The sequence below is a fragment of the Symsagittifera roscoffensis genome, chromosome 3, assembly GCF_963678635.1.
Source record: "Symsagittifera roscoffensis chromosome 3, txSymRosc1.1, whole genome shotgun sequence".
In the NCBI taxonomy this organism is placed as follows: domain Eukaryota; kingdom Metazoa; phylum Xenacoelomorpha; order Acoela; family Convolutidae; genus Symsagittifera; species Symsagittifera roscoffensis.
Genome location: NC_087064.1, coordinates 10,641,009 through 10,657,126, shown reverse-complemented (window position 1 = coordinate 10,657,126; position 16,118 = coordinate 10,641,009). Strand labels below are relative to the sequence as shown.

Here is a 16,118-nt window from a genome sequence, read left to right as displayed (position 1 = left end):
TATCTTTCGCCTAAGCGTTTTGAAAGGAAGCTTATAATATAATCTGCAGAAAAGTTTTTTGTATTGAGCTCATAAATTTTAAAATCTCACCTGTAGTTATTTTTTAAATAAAATTATGCCGGTTTTGAAACTCGATTAATAAATTGCTCCATTTGAAACAATGAACGATCAATACATCGCTTTCTTATAACACGCGTAAGCGAGGAATAAATCGTTCAAAACTGATTTGAGGCAAATCGTTCGGTCATTTAAGAAAACTTTTCTACAAAAAACGAGCAGTTTTGTTTGCGGCTTCAACTAAAATTGTTGTTCTCGGTGAATATCAGAGCCTTCCAAATGTTGAACTTCATTTTTTCTGGGATAATGAATGCATAAAAAACAATAAAATTTTTTTGTTTTTATTGTTTTTTATGCATTCATTATCCCAGAAAAAATGAAGTTGAACATTTGGAAGGCTCTGATATTCACCGAGAACAACAATTTTAGTTGAAGCCGCAAACAAAACTCATTCTTTAATAAAAGATAGTAGTTCAGTTTTCAAGGTAGCTGCTGATTCTTGTTTATGGTGACTGAATTACGTCGAAAAACAAAAAAAAACAAAAAATCATTCTTTTAATTAAAATGTACAACGGCGCTACTTGTGCACGGTTTTAAGATGTTGGGGCATCGACATAAATGTTTCTGTCAGTGAAAATTGATTCCATTATTTCAGATGTTCGAGTCATTTGATTTTCATAAGTTTGATTTATGCTCATAGGTTCCAGTGGATTTATGCTCATAGGTTCCAGTGGAACATGGTAACTTGGTATAACATCATCTGCGTTAGTCGGTAAAATGTAATTGGCATCATCTGCATTCAGAGTGTTTGCTCGTAAATTGATGGCGGCGTTCGTGATGTTTGAGCCGGGCCTGAAATCGTAAAAGTCTATAACAATCTTATTTATCGACAAGGGAAGGACACGTCTGACATTTCAGCTGTTCAGACCTTTACTTTTTTGCCCCTCGTCTGAATTGCATAATATTTTTTGATTTAGTATAAAAAGTTCAATGTATTTTTAATGTATAATATTATACGATGCCGAAGATGTTTTAACATATGGCTTGATATGGCAAAAATGCGTTATTTTCTAGAAAATTTTGGCGCTGACTTAAAACCAAGGTCTGTGACTTTTTACGATTGAATTAAGCATTTATACTAAAACTTACATGAACACTTAAATTTTCTGAAGATATAAACTTACTCATATAATTCGCTGGGATTTTGGTAGAATTCATTTCCTTCTAATTCGCTGGGATTTTGATAGAATTCATTTCCTTCATCTGTTGTCGAGCCTGGCCTAAAATTTGATCTCGTGTCGGCTTGGTGGCTCCCACAAAAAAAATAAATGGATTTTGTATTTTTTTCTTTTCAATGAGATTTGCCGAAAAACTTAAAATTTTTACATTTCTGAACTTAAAAGAGCCTATTTGTAAAACGATTGATATTTAGGTTGTTCAGACTTTTCATTTTGTGACCTCGTCAGAATTACATGCTATTTCTTTGGAATATTGTAAAATTTTTCTTTTGATGTACATTACAAAGACAAAAAGCTTTCACATATGGCTTCATAAGCCAAAAAAGCTTTCCTTTCTCAAAAGTTTCAGCGATATTTGAAAACAATGGTCTGTGACGTTCTACAGCTGAATTAGGTGTTTATACTACAATTAAATGATGCTTAATACTCTGAGTATATAGATTGCGTCTCTATTTAGTTAGAAACCAGGTCTGTGACTTTTTACGATTGAATTAAGCGTTTATACTAAAACTTACACGAACACTTAAATTTTCTGAAGATATAAACTTACTCATATAATTCCCTGGGATTTTGGTAGAATTCATTTCCTTCTAATTCGCTGGGATTTTGGTAGAATTCATTTCCTTCATCTGTTGTCGAGCCTGGCCTAAAATTTGATCTCGTGTCGGCTTGGTGGCTCCCACAAAAAAAAATAAATGGATTTTGTATTTTTTTCTTTTCAATGAGATTTGCCGAAAAACTTAAAATTTTTACATTTCTGAACTTCAAAGAGCCTATTTGTAAAACGATTGATATTTAGGTTGTTCAGACTTTTCATTTTGTGACCTCGTCAGAATTACATGCTATTTCTTTGGAATATTGTAAAATTTTTCTTTTAATGTACATTAAAAAGACAAAAAGCTTTCACATATGGCTTTATAAGCCAAAAACGCTTTCCTTTCTCAAAAGTTTCAGCGATATTTGAAAATCATGGTCTGTGACTTTCTACAGCTGAATTAGGTGTTTATACTACAATTTAAATGAATACTTAATACTCTGAGTATATAGATTGCGTCTCTATTTAGTTAGAAACCAAATTGCGAGAACAACTTACTCATAGAATTCGCTGGGGTCGTTGTAGACTTCATTGTCATCAGCTGTTGTTGAGTGTGGCCCGACCTTGTGGCTTCCACTAAAAGTTAAATAGTTAGTATAAAATTTTTCTTCTCAATGAAATTTGCTGAAAAAGTAAATATGTTTAAAGTTTTGAGTCTCAAAAATCGTATTTGTAAATTATATTCAAAAAAATACTCGCCGCAACAAAATATTAAATTTGTACACTTTGAGTTCAAAAAGTTATAGGTGTAAAATACATTCGAAAAAAGACTTGCCAAAAAATTACGTTTTTTTACAGTTTTGAATCTCAAAAAATTTGTTTGTAACATCAATAACTCTGTAACAATCTGAAAAATATGACTTCCTAATAAATTTCATTTACAATGCGATAGAGCACTTCGAAAATCAACAACCTTTTCTTCTTCAGGTTCTATTGAAAAGGCGGTTAAAAGAATTGGTTTCAGTCAAGTGGTTAAGCAAATTACGTGAAGCAAAAGAGATCACAGTGAACTCTGTTATTATCTACAACCAACGTTGCAAGCTAGCAGACAAGAAGCTAAACAAAAACGGCACAGAAAAACAAAAAAGTGTTCAAAAAAGTTAAAAACCTAAAAAAATTCAACTATTTGGCTCAGATCAAATGATGCTGAGTTTGAAGAAAACACTTTCAGCAGCGCAATTGCTGGCATTAAATGAGTTTTCACAGACATTCATCGTGCATCAAGTAGAACGACAAAAACTGATTAAACGCTCGTTGCGCACAAAATAACAGCTGTCATACAAAATTCGAGCTTCAAAGATCTGACATTTTTTGATGCTCCTATTCGAAAAAAAACAAGACTGCTCGTATCAGGGCGAAGCCCTGAATGTTCCGACTGCCTTTTAATGTTTAAGGAGCAGTAATAACCTAGTAAAAACCTAGTAAAAATAAAATGTAATAAAATAAAATGATAACTTTTTTTTCTAAAATTTGAATTTATTTTGGCAAATAAGCTTCTTCCAACCAATTTGGAACGATTTCTAAGACGGATTAACTCTCCGCCTACGCGTTAATAGCGCGAGTTATATCGCGCGTTAATTGTCCCAAATTGGCCAAATTGGCAATCTTTAAACCCTCATAACTTTACCAAAAATGATCACAGGTGAAATATCTTTTCAAATTTAAGCTCAAGACAACAATACTTTTTGAATGATATAAAAAAATTCCGTCAAAAATGGCTAGTTAAAAAGTCGAAAATTGTCTGAAGAAAAAAAACCCACCCCGAGCACAAATATTCCGTTACTTTCGTATCGAAAGTCGGAACAATTAGGAATACTCGTATCAGGACGAAGCCCTGAATGTTCTGACTGCCTTTTAGTTTGCTTTCAATTTTGACGAAAGTTTTTCATTTTTTTTGAAAATCATCACCCCACACACTATGTTGAGTATAGAGTGATATTTTTTGAATATATCAAAGTTTCAAATCAAACAATTGGATGCCTCAATTCAATTTAAAACGATTTTTAAGATGGATTAAATCTCCGCTTACGCGGTAAATGGACATAATTTATGGCTTGTTATTTGACACTCCCAAACTGGCAACCTCTAAAACTCCATAACCCAACCAAAATTGTTCACAGGTAAATTAACCTTTTGTAAAAATGAGCTCAAGAAAACAAAACTTTTTAGCTGATATAAGATTGATGTCAAAACTGGCTAGGTAAGGTCTGAACAAAAACTTGAAATTCTTTTTTCCTTGAAACAATTCAAAATAAGTTCAGTATAAACTAATATAAAATAAACCAAAACAATTTAGGGCGGAAAAAGCGTTTATACACAAAAACGACAAAAATTGAAAAGGAAATTTTTGCAAACTCACCATATGGTAGAGGATTGAGTTTGCAAGGATTCAGTTTGATACGGGGTTGGATTGAGGACTTCCTCGAAGGCCTGATGTCTGTTAAAATGGAAATCAAGCCCCTTTTCAAGAGAATGGAGTTGAGATTTTGATGAGTTTGCTGAGTATAAAGTTCGATGAATGTGTTAACAGTCCATGTAGCGAGAAATAAATTATAGTATATATACTAAAAGTTTTGTTTAGAGAAGCCTCTTATATGAAATTGATGAGTGTGTTAAGAGTCCATATAGGGAGAAATAAATTGTAAGAAATATACTTAACAGTTTTGTTTAGAGAAGCCACTTATATTTTAAAAAAGATATGAACATTTTATACAAATGAAGTTCTTGTGCAAAATATGTTTTTAAAATGTAATTTTGTTTGCCCGGGTTGACCAAAACTTCTTATCATACAATTTCCATATATGAGAAACTTCTTGTCATACAATTTCATACAATTCCATGCGTACAGAAAATTGTATGAAAAGTCTATGATAAGCATTTTTCCATAGATGAAAATTGTATGATAGGTGTTTTCCCATAAACCAAAAATTTTGATTTTTTCTTTCTAAATTTAGTTTCTGAAAAATTTTCGGTTGTAGTTGCAACCGAACACAAGTGACAGAGACCTTGGTTACTCAAAACACCAAAGGTTGGACGGTCTTGCATTTACAATGCATAGAAAACGACCTGAATCTGGCTGTCTTTCACAATTCATATAACAAAAGTAACAAACTTTTATTTTTTGGCAAAATTTATTAATGATGATTATATTAAATTTTTGAATTTTCAAATTATCAGACATTGATCAAGGCGTACATTAACACCCCATACAAAAGAAAAAGGAATTTTCAGCGTTTTTGAAAAAAAAAATTAAGTGAAAAGAAAGTAAAAGCCAAATTTATCGTATCCAAGACTACGTTATGCACAAAAAATATTAAATTTTGCATGCAAAGTTTTTTTTTCGAAAAATGTTTGTTTGCGTACGAAAATCGATTCGCGGTTGAAAAAAAAACCAAAAAAATTTTTGGGCCAAATTTTCAAAATAGTTTCAAAAATTTTTTGTGTCGCCATCAAAAAAATGCCAGTCATACAATTTCTATATATGGGAATTGTATGATAAGCATTTTTTTCAAAAAAAAGAAAACCTCAGTTTTTTATCACCAGATTGTTTTATTAGAATCAAACAGCCACAGAAAAGAGTTTATACCAGTTTTCAACCATTTTTAGAAATTGTATGAAAATTGTATGACAAGCATTTTCCCACACAATTGATGTATGGAATTGTATGATAAGCATTTTCGGTGTATGGAGGTCAACCCGGGTGGTTTTGAAAAATCAGAGTAGTAAGGTAGACATTTTTTGAAAATTTCTCGTTGGCCTTTTATCCTTCAAAAATTTGTTCTTTCTACCGAATTTCACTTATTGCGGTAACTTCAAATTATTTTTGGGTAGCATTTTAAAGTCTTACAATGAGTATAAAATTGACTTAAGTTCCGCGCGTTAGTAATAAACAAAGTCGTTTCTATATCGGGGCAAAGCCTTGAATGTTCCGATTGCACTTGAAGGCCAATTTAAAAAATTTTCTGTTGAATAATTGATGAAATGATAAAAAAGAAAAACTGATTCCCCCACACGATAATTTAAACAACAAAACTTCAATTCGAGTCTCGCATTCTAAAGATACTACCAAATTTCTCGCCTCAATTGAATTTGGAACGCTTTAAACCCCGTTTAGGCGTGTTATAAGAACGCAATATGTCGCGCGTTAGTTATCCGCAATAAAGCCAAATTAGCTATTTTCAATTAAGCTAAAACAACAATGTATCTAGAATGCCTTAAACTGTTTTGTCAAAAGTGCATAACTGAAATGTCGAAAATTGACTGAATAAAAAAACCACCCCAAGCAAAAAATATTCTGCTTTTTGTTCGAAAGTCAGAACAATTATAGTGGCAGTACATAATTTTGTTACATAATATTGTACCGGTTCAAAAATTTGATCAATTTTCCTGTCCTTTGATATTAAATTAAAATCGATCAAACTAAATTGTTTGTCATTTTGGCGACTTAAGAGCCGTGAAAAAAAAGTAATTGATATATAAATTAGTGCCCAAATAACAAATAATTTGAACAAAAACAAGTTGAAAATTTCTCAATGCACCGGCCCGCACAGGAGTTTCATGGGAAATAATCAATTATAATCAATTATTATACCGGCAGAAAATTAATCCATATAATTGACTTTCATTACCCATCCAGGGAGATTACAATCGATAATTTTCAATATTTTTAAATCCATTATAATTATAATCAATTTCTTGAAAATAAAATTGACTTTTTTTGAGCCACAAAAATCCATGAAATTCGTTTTTGTTTCTATATTGGATTACATAGATATAAAAAATCTAGGATTATAATCCTTTTTTAATAGATTATAATCTATTTTTTTTGTAACTTGATGGATAATGACTATAACATGACAGTATAATCGAATAAGATTATTAATGAAACTCCATTCCGGGGGTTTCGTCATTTGCCTACTAGACAACCCATATCAGTATGGGCCCTGCAAAACTTTCAGCGACAAGCAAAATTACAATGAACGACCCTTTGCAGATGGGTTTTCCAAAAAAAAATGAAGTTGAACGTTCTCTCTTTCAGGGTTTCGACCCCCTGACGACCCAAAAGGTCCCACTTTGCACTATACAAATCCATTTTTGGCTGACTGACCTAAAAAAAATTTCTACAAGCGCCTCTGGCGCCCAATTATTCTAATTTTGAGTGGGGAGCGAGCGCCAAAAAAACGCAATTTTTCGGTCAAATTGTCCAAAAAATGTCTAAGAACGCTTTTTGAGTGCGTAGTTTTTTGAATGATAATCAGTGATTTTTAATTTTGTTACTATAATTTGCATATGGTTTATCAGTGTGTAGTTTTTCTTTTTTACTACGAATTCCTGGCTGCTCTAAATATTAGCCAGGTTTTACTTTTTAACAAATATTCTCGTTTTGTACCGTTTCGTTCAAAATGAACCTTTGTTTTAAACATTCTGTATACACCCACGTTTGTATGATTTTGACCTCACCTGTCTCTAATAATCTTTCAAGGCCAATTTCAAAAAAAAAACTTAAGACTCGAGTTTATCCATAGAAAGAGAACAATTTTAACAGTTTCATGGGGAATGGGGTTTGAGTTTGAGTAAGAGCAAACTGAATTCAATTACCATTTGAAGGCACGAATCGCACAGACAATTGAAGCGGCGACAACCGTGCCAAAAGCACTGATTGTAATTATGAGATATAGTTTCATCTCTGTTCTTTCCTCTGTTTTTTCCTTCGCTGAACACAAAAGTATCACAGCACATTTTCTCTTATGTTTTCGAAAACAAAACTCTGTAAACATTATTAATTTGGGATATAAATTTTTTATAACCGCTAAGTGCCATTTGAAATAAATGTACCTTTAAGTGTGTAGAAATCCATTTTGAAAACTTGAGGCATTGTAACACCAAAAACAGATGGCTGCAAATCAATTGAGTAGTTTGATGCTGAAGTTAACTCCGAAAGGTGGAAGCTACAAAAACTCATATCTATTTCGCAGCCTGAGTTTTCCAGCCTGAATTCTCGAGCCAGTTCGTTCTCCATTGAGCCATTGTGATGCTTTACAAATAACTGCAGAAACATAAAACAGCGTTAGAATTTTTGTGTCCATTTGGGAGCAGGGGCTGATTCGGGGAAGGGGTGGGGGCGGACGCCTTCCCTCAGGGATTCGACCCACAGCCGAAGACTCAGAGGATCCCCCCTTTGTTACTATTTTAGAACATCCAATTTGGCTGACCTACACTAAAGTTTTTCGAAAGGCGCAAATATATACCATTACGAGGCCAAATTGTGCATTTTGTAAATTGTAAGCGGATTCCGCTACAAGTAAGCTTCCTTTATTATTCCGACTATCTTAACAAAAATAACAGAATATTTATGCTCGGGGTGGGTTTTTTTTTCTTCAGACAAATTTCAACTTTTTAACTAGCCATTTTTGACGGGATTTTTTGAATATCATCCAAAAAATATTGTTATCCTGGGCTTAAGTTTGAAAAAATCTTTTACCTGTGATCAATTTTTGTATAGTTATGGGGTTTGAAGATTGCCATTTTAGCCAAGTTGGGACAATTAACGCGCGATATACTTCGCGCTAGTAAGGCGTAAGCGGAAATTTAATCCGTTTTAGAAATCGTTCCAAATCCAAATTGATTGAAGGAAGCTTATTTGCTATAATAGATTTGTTAAGAGGAGCAAAATCTACCACTTTCTACTTAATATGACGTGTGGGAAGATGTTTTCACAAAAAAAGACAAATTTAAAAAAAAAACTTAAATATTATTTTATCACATTTAAATTTTTCAAGTTATTACTGCTTCATAGACCTTAAAAAGCAGTCGGAACATTCAGGGCTTCGCCCTGATACGAGCAGTCTTGTTCTTCTTTAGTTCTTTCTTTTTGTTTGAATTTTGCGACAAAATTTCAAGATGTTTCAAGATTGGTCTCTGGAATCCAAACATACAGACACAAAATTGTGCGCTGGGGTTTTATTCGAGACTGGATTATTAAAAATGTTAGCCCAAATTCTGTCTTACTGCAGATTTCATTTCAATAATTTAATCACCAGCGGATTTAGGGGCTGATCCTAACATTTTTCTAAGGGCGCCTTCGGAGCCAAAATTTACTAATTTTGATGGGGTGGGGAGCGTGCGCCAATAAAAAACGCATTTTTTTTTCAAAATTTTCTAAAAAGTGCCTAAAATAGAGTTTTTATAATGATTTGGAAAAACTCAGAAAAACAATTTGGTCGAGCTAAAAAAAATCGACAGCAGGGGCGCCGCAAGCAGAATTTTGAAAAAAGATAAAAAAAAAACATTATTTTTAGGCACTTTTTGTAACATTTAAACCGAAAAATTGCGTTTTTTCGGCGAGCGCTTCCTTGCCAAAATTAGTAAATATTTTAGTAGAAAAGTTTTAGAGTCCGTCAGCCAAAAAAATATATATCTCAAGTTAGTATTAATGGGGACCCTTTGAGTGGGCAGGGGGTCGAATCCCTGAAGGGTGGAGAAGGCGTCGGCCCTCCTAAATCTACTGATGGTCAACAAAACGTTCAAAATTTTTTTGAAAGCCCGCCTTCCTCGAGGAAATCCTGGATCCGCCCCTGTTTGGGGGACTGGTTTATTAGCCAATCTGTGACAACAAGCAAAGAGCAGTTATAATTACGGCATACGAAATTTGATTAGAAAAGATTTTAAGGGTAGAACATTAACCGTATATTAAAGGGGATAGCAATTTGCATGTGATCCAATTAGCAAGCACAAACAGAACACAAGCTCTTTTGGTAACTTAAATGCCGCTTTTGATGCCAAACAACTCCAAAATTTGACAGAAAAAAAATATTTTGTTTATCGAACACGCCCTCTAATGGCTTCATCCTTGCAGTAAATGCGGCGTAAATAGTGACAAGTTCCACATCGACATGTATGGGCTCGGACAGAGCAAAGAAGTTGTAAATAGAAAATCAAGTTTCGTAGTGTTGCTCTAGGATCAGTCGCACTTGCTAATGCCTTGTTTGGACTCAAAAGCGGATTTTAAGAAACCAAAAGAGGAAGTGTTCTAACTTCGCTTGCTAATTGGCTCACCTGCAAATTGGTAGCCCCTTTAATATACGGTTAATGTTCCACCATAGAATATTTTGAATTCAAGTTTTGTGTGCCATAACCAGCAGATTTGGGGGAGGGACGGACGCCCGCCCCCCGAGGGATTCGTCTCCTGACGACCCAAAGGGTTCCCCCTTTGTACTAATTTGAGATATCCATTTTTGGTTGACGAATCCTAAAATTTTTCTAGATATCAGCAAATAGTTATGTAATGAGTTTCCAGACTTTTGTTGGTAAAAATCCCCCGACAATTCCAGACTTTTTGTTGGTAAAAATCTTCTTAAGACACGCAAATTAAAGTACAAACCCGACACGCATTGTTTTTATTTTTGTATAGCAATTAAATAAAAATTCCTTCTGGTTTTCCTCAATTAATTTTTTTTTGTTAATAAAAACGAAACAAATCTCGCGTTATTTGTCCCAAACTAGCCAAATTGTTGTTTTTCAAATCGCCATTTTTTGGTCACAGGTAAACTATTCTTGTAAATTGAGTTTCAATGTGTCATTACCTTCCAGATGATATAAGAATCAACTTTTGAAGAAAAAACTGCACCTAGCATCAATATACCATTCTTTCTTCGCAAGTCGGACCAATAAATCAAAAATAAGATGCTTGAATTGCGCTTGGCATGCTAATTGGCACGCATGCTTATCTTTTACACTATTTCAAATCAATATATAACAGAAACTCACCTTCGCTTCGAAGTCGAGATAGTTTTGAACAATGAGTTCGTTGTCAGTGACACAGAGAACGCAGTCATCAGAAGTGCAATTGAAACTGATGTCCAAATTGAAATCGATACCTGTAAAAAAATATATATGTTGAAGCTGGTAAGAAACAAGAATTCCACAATATTTCTCAACCAAATTAGCGAGGGATGTTGTCTGTCAATCAGCCCATATTGTTGATTGAATTTAGTATTTCAAATGAAAATCGAGATTTTTTTCTCTAAAATTAATGCCAACCAATCACTATGGAGCATGTTGATCCAAGTTTCCGTAGTTTTTTTTAAATGCTTAAAATATATTGAAATTTGGTTTTTATGTAAACTTAGTTTTCCTATTAAGAACAGTACTGAATTGAAATAATTTTTCGATTGAATAATCGAAGAAAAATATACAAACAAGTAAACACAACGTAATTTGTTTCCAACTAAGCTGAGCTGTAACCCAAGCATTAGTGGATTCGAATTAAAAGTATTTAAGACTCAAACTTTTTTGCAAGAGTCAATAGTTTTTCATCTAATTTTCATGCTAAAAAGGACATCTGTTTTTGTTTTTGTTGAGCATGACAACAAAATAAATTTATATTAAGTCGTTTCAATTATCTGAAAAAAGGTCTTTCATTTCGCTAATAGGTTATTGAAGCTAATAATTTTGCGCTGGGCAGCGGTAATTCTCCAAATTTTGATGATAGATTTCATTGAAATTAACTGCTTTTGGTCACGCACGTTTTCGCAATTTAAAAGTTTTTCTCTGCATTTGTTGCTGAAAAGGTGTCTTCTGTACTGATTTAAATTATCCGGATAAAGTGAACTAAAACAAATTTTTCATCAGCTTGTGCATTGGTTTTTTTTCCTATTATAAAAAAAGTTTGTACTGACGTGGGAAAAGATTTATTTTCTTGTTGATGGAGGGGGCTGACGTCTTCAGACCACTTGGTCCAAACTCTCTTGAAAAGATCAAATTGAGGTTTATCTCATCACCCGATGTGTAGTTGTAGATGTACTCGAAACAAATCAACCCCACACCTTTCTAAAACAAGAGAAACTTCGGCTATTGTACCATTTGCCATCCCCTCCTACGATTCTTACCATTCCTCATGTTTTTGGTATTCAAAATTTGCAATATTGCGAACGAACGGTAATGTTGCAAGATTGTTGCAATTTTTTCATTCTTCTGCCGAGGCTTTGGAGTTCAAAGTTTTGATTATTTCTTGCGAAGGGAACGCAAATCTAGGATCAAACAAGACAGCTAGTTTATCAAGACATCGACTGAGCTCTGAATGCCCTCTATTGCCGATCACAATCTTTTTGGTTAAAATTTTTTTTGCTTGTTTGCAAATAAAACAGAAAAAAAAATATTTGAACACTTTATTTATTAATTTTTTTGAAACACGCTATATTAAGTAAAAAATGAGATACTTTGAGTGTCATATCGTGTTAATAAGAGCAAACTTCTTGCATCTTTTTGCGCGTTATTTATCCCAGTTTGAATTGTAGTCGTCGAATAAACCCCAAATTCAAACTTTTTGTTCCGATTTTCAACGAAATTGAGGAATATATATGCTCGTGGTGGTTTTTTTAATCAGACCAATTTTACAAAGCTTGGGCCAACCGGGGGATCGATCTCATGATCTTGACCGTGTGTGCACACCACTATAGTAACCTACCACGATTATGCCGAAACGGCTCGTTTTATAGTTTACACGTGGCGAATTATCCCGCACTACAAAACTGTTCCGAATTGAATTGATGCAGCTAATTAGTTTTATTAATTCTGCGCACGACTCAAATTTTTTACACTTAAATGTTGACATTATAAGCCTAAAATTCAATATATTGCCAATATTTAATCAGCCAAGAACTATTTGAGACCAATTAAAGGGTATAATTTCTTGCAAGTGACAGGATGGTCACGGTATAAGTGCGGTCAATGTCATCATTGGCAAATTATTTCCAAGGAAAGCAATATCAGTGCCAAAGAAGTTGTTTTGAGGTTATGCATTGGTTCGCAAGAATTTTAAAATTGTACAAGAGAATTTTTTGAGCGATGACACTTTAAAAAACACTTCAAGTCGTTTCTGTGGCCTGTTTTCTTAGAAAAAACTAAATTTCTTCAAAGCAAACTATTCAAGAGAAAAAAAGTCAAAATATTTCAAGTTGTTTGGAAGCCCCTATTAGTTTGCAAAACTTCAAGGTTTCTAAGGCCAGCTATAAAGAAATGAAATAGAGAAATTTTTCTAAATCAAGGAAAATGATGCGCAATTATAATGTTTTTAAATGAAGTACATGAGCGATTAAACATTTAAAAATTTCAAATTGTTTTGAAAGCTTGAATTGATTTGCAATACTTTTAATTTGATTGAACAAATTTTTTCATTTGATCAATCGTTGACGCATTTCAAGTAGTTTTTATTAATTTGAGTGGATTCCCAAAAAGTAAACAGTTCTAGAAGTTTTATCAGTTTATGAAAATCTGCAAACTGTTTCAATGCCTTGGATTGCTTTGCAAATATATTCTGCTTCAAACGAGCTTTTTCAAGCAATTATATTGTTTGAAGCAAACTATCAAATCATCAAACTTTGAAGCCAAAAAAGTTCTTTCAGTAACTTGAATTGGTTCGAAGTAAGCTTGAATTGATTCGAAGTGACTCGAAAAAAAACAACCTTTGCAGTAAGCTATTCAAGCAATGAAACAATGGATTAATTCAAATCTGGTTTGATGAAATTTATGATTCATAAAAAAATTTTGTTTCTGAAGCAAAGTTTTGATACCTTGAGTTTAAATATTTAAACTGTTTTGAAGTCCTGAAGAGGTTCGCAAAATGTTTTGAGTTTTTTCAAGCAAGCTATTAACAGATGAAAATTTTTGTTCGACCACTGAAAGTGAGGAAAATTTTGTCGTTTGGTATTTTTTTTCACACAAAAGGTACAGTTTTTATTGTGGTCGGAACTTTCTCTGCCAGCTACACACCAATGGGCTAGCCTTGTAATTACTATAGTTGGTTTTCATATCTCTAGTTGCGCTGTATATCAATATAGCACCTTCCTAGTACAAAAAAGCTATACACCTTATTACGCACGCTGATATAAGTGTATTCAACTTTAGTGAAATGTAGAAAATGAAAAAGCTTCTCGAAACTTCAAGACAATGACTATGACCTAAGTCAAGATTTTATGATGACTCAAATAATGCAGACTTTGCAGTAGAAGGATCCTCTACAACATTTTTAGTTTTCGCTTAAGCAAGGCCCCTAACGATTTCATTAACCATTGTCCCCAGTAAGAAAAGCTTAATTATTGCGTCTAAAAGAGCATATGACGTTGCGTTGCAATAATAGATCTGCATATCTTGCTTCATTTTTTTTTCTAAATTGGCCAAGATAGCTTTACCAAAACCCACGTTATTTTAGAAAGCAGATCACAAAAAAACTTTACTTCATAAAAGGCCAAAAAAAATTAAAGTTCATTACAAAGATATCTTTCATTTGGTATAATAACTTTTGTCACAATGATGAGTAAAGAAGTCGAAGTTTGACTGATTAGACGAACACTCCAATCATATATAATCGGTCATTTTCTTCGAAAATTGGAAAAAAACTTATCACCTTTGATATTTCTTACATTATATTTTCTGGATGGATTTTTGAATAGATCATAACTGTTACAAATTAGTTTTCAATTTGATCTTTTTTGAGCAAAACTTTCTTTCACGTTCGATTGAGCTCGCATTGCGTTCATTGGTTGCGTAAAAGATTAAATATTGCCCAAATAAGTACAAATAATGTCTCAAAATTTGATATTTAAAAAAAAAATTACCTGCGAAGAGCCAAGAGATACATCGGATGACTTGCTTTCCCTCAAAAAAGTATTGTCCTGAATCACAACAACTTGAAGTTTGTTCACGATACCCGCAAATGAACCAATTGTCTTCCACAGGAAACAAAAGTGATCAGAATTCTTGGACACCTCCTGGATTGAAACTTCAGTTGGTGGCAGTCCTGAAAAAAATGGAAAATTCCACATCTTGTTCAATCCGGACTGTTCAAAGTGTGGCTAAAATTAAGCAAAAAAATTGCTTCAAAACTGTCAGTGAAGACTTATAAAGTGAAGACTCAATTTCATCCAATCTTTTCTTCATTCAAGAGAATAGTTCCAAAATAATTTTTTTTCGGCGCCGAAAGATCTTTTTTGGTTTTGGAAACATAATTGAAAAGTTTTTGATATGATATTACACTTGATGACGCGACGTTGTTGTTCATCAAGGGAACTATTTTCAAGAGGACTAGTTTTAAGCAAGAAAAAAAAATTGCACCAGGCTGAAGTTCTTTTTCCGCGTTTTTGTCAAAAACTTTACTTCTTAAACTATTTTTTTTCTGAAGTATGTAAGTTTTCAAGGCTTAAAATCGCAGCTTATTGCACTAAAACAAACCAGCTTGCTCGCTTTATTTGCTCGAAAATAAAAAAAAAGTGATAGTTTCAAAACAGTTTTCCTCGGCACTGAGAAATTTTTTAGAGTTATCAAATTTCGATCGATTCATGACCAAAAAAGCTTGAATTTCGAAATTTGCCCGACGTAATTATGATAATTGTATAGGGTACCGGCTTTTGCGAGGAAAAAAAAGTAAATTAGAATTTAAAAAGACATACGGAGACAAAGTTTTTCTATAAATAACTAATATTCAATAGATATATTATTGAATATTAGTTATTATATACTTATATTCAATAAAAAAACTGCCTGAAATTTTCACCATTTATGAATGAACCTTCGAGTAGAATCATCAATTGAATGACAAAAGCATGCTGCAATTGAATAAGTGTTATCACTTATCAAATTATCAGGTACTTAAACTTGAACTAGTGAAGATAAGTTCCGTTCTAAGCCATCATTTTTCAGACTTTCGGGGAAGCTGATAAAAAAAAATTGAGCTAGATTGATTTTTTCTCCAGACAATCGATTTTACATTTTTCACCTAGTGTTTTCGACGAAATGTTTTGTACTATCTGAAGGTTTTGAATTAAATTAGTTCATAGACATTTTGGGTCGAAGGGGGTTCTTTGAAAATGGTCATTTTGGGCATCTTTAGATGACTAACATTTGCTCAGGTGGCGAATCATTCGAATCAGAATTCACCCAAGAGTGATCTAAAGACAAGTTAATTGGTGCACCTAACGTCAGATATAAGATAAATGCCTATTGGTTCAATTTTTTTCTTTAAAACTCTTAGGGTGTCAATTGAAACTGCAGGGCTATTTTAAGATTTTTTTAACGTAGAAGTGATTTTTATCAAATTAAGCATATTCTTCGAAATGTCTTTTTCATATAAAAAAGCATTTTAAGATAATCTGATCTAAGTTTTGATCAATGTTATTTTAACCAAGCCTTCACAAATGAATACAAACTTACAAAAAATGAAGAAAAACTAAAAA

The 16,118-nt window shown here is 33.0% G+C and overlaps 1 protein-coding gene across 1 annotated transcript in view; it reads right to left on the bottom strand.

The window, feature by feature from the left end:
• Window positions 1–610: 610 nt before the first annotated feature.
• LOC134841562 (uncharacterized) overlaps window positions 611–16,118 on the bottom strand; it is an 87,139-nt gene continuing 71,631 nt past the window's right edge. Inside the window, exons 19-27 of the mRNA XM_063857593.1 lie at window positions 14,505–14,686; window positions 11,568–11,718; window positions 10,657–10,766; window positions 7,726–7,936; window positions 7,489–7,603; window positions 2,389–2,466; window positions 1,846–1,941; window positions 1,242–1,337; window positions 611–909 (exon numbers count right to left, since the gene is read on the bottom strand). Coding sequence (XP_063713663.1) covers window positions 651–909; window positions 1,242–1,337; window positions 1,846–1,941; window positions 2,389–2,466; window positions 7,489–7,603; window positions 7,726–7,936; window positions 10,657–10,766; window positions 11,568–11,718; window positions 14,505–14,686 — 1,298 coding nt within the window. The 3' untranslated portion in view covers window positions 611–650. The remainder of the gene's footprint in view (window positions 910–1,241; window positions 1,338–1,845; window positions 1,942–2,388; window positions 2,467–7,488; window positions 7,604–7,725; window positions 7,937–10,656; window positions 10,767–11,567; window positions 11,719–14,504; window positions 14,687–16,118) is intronic.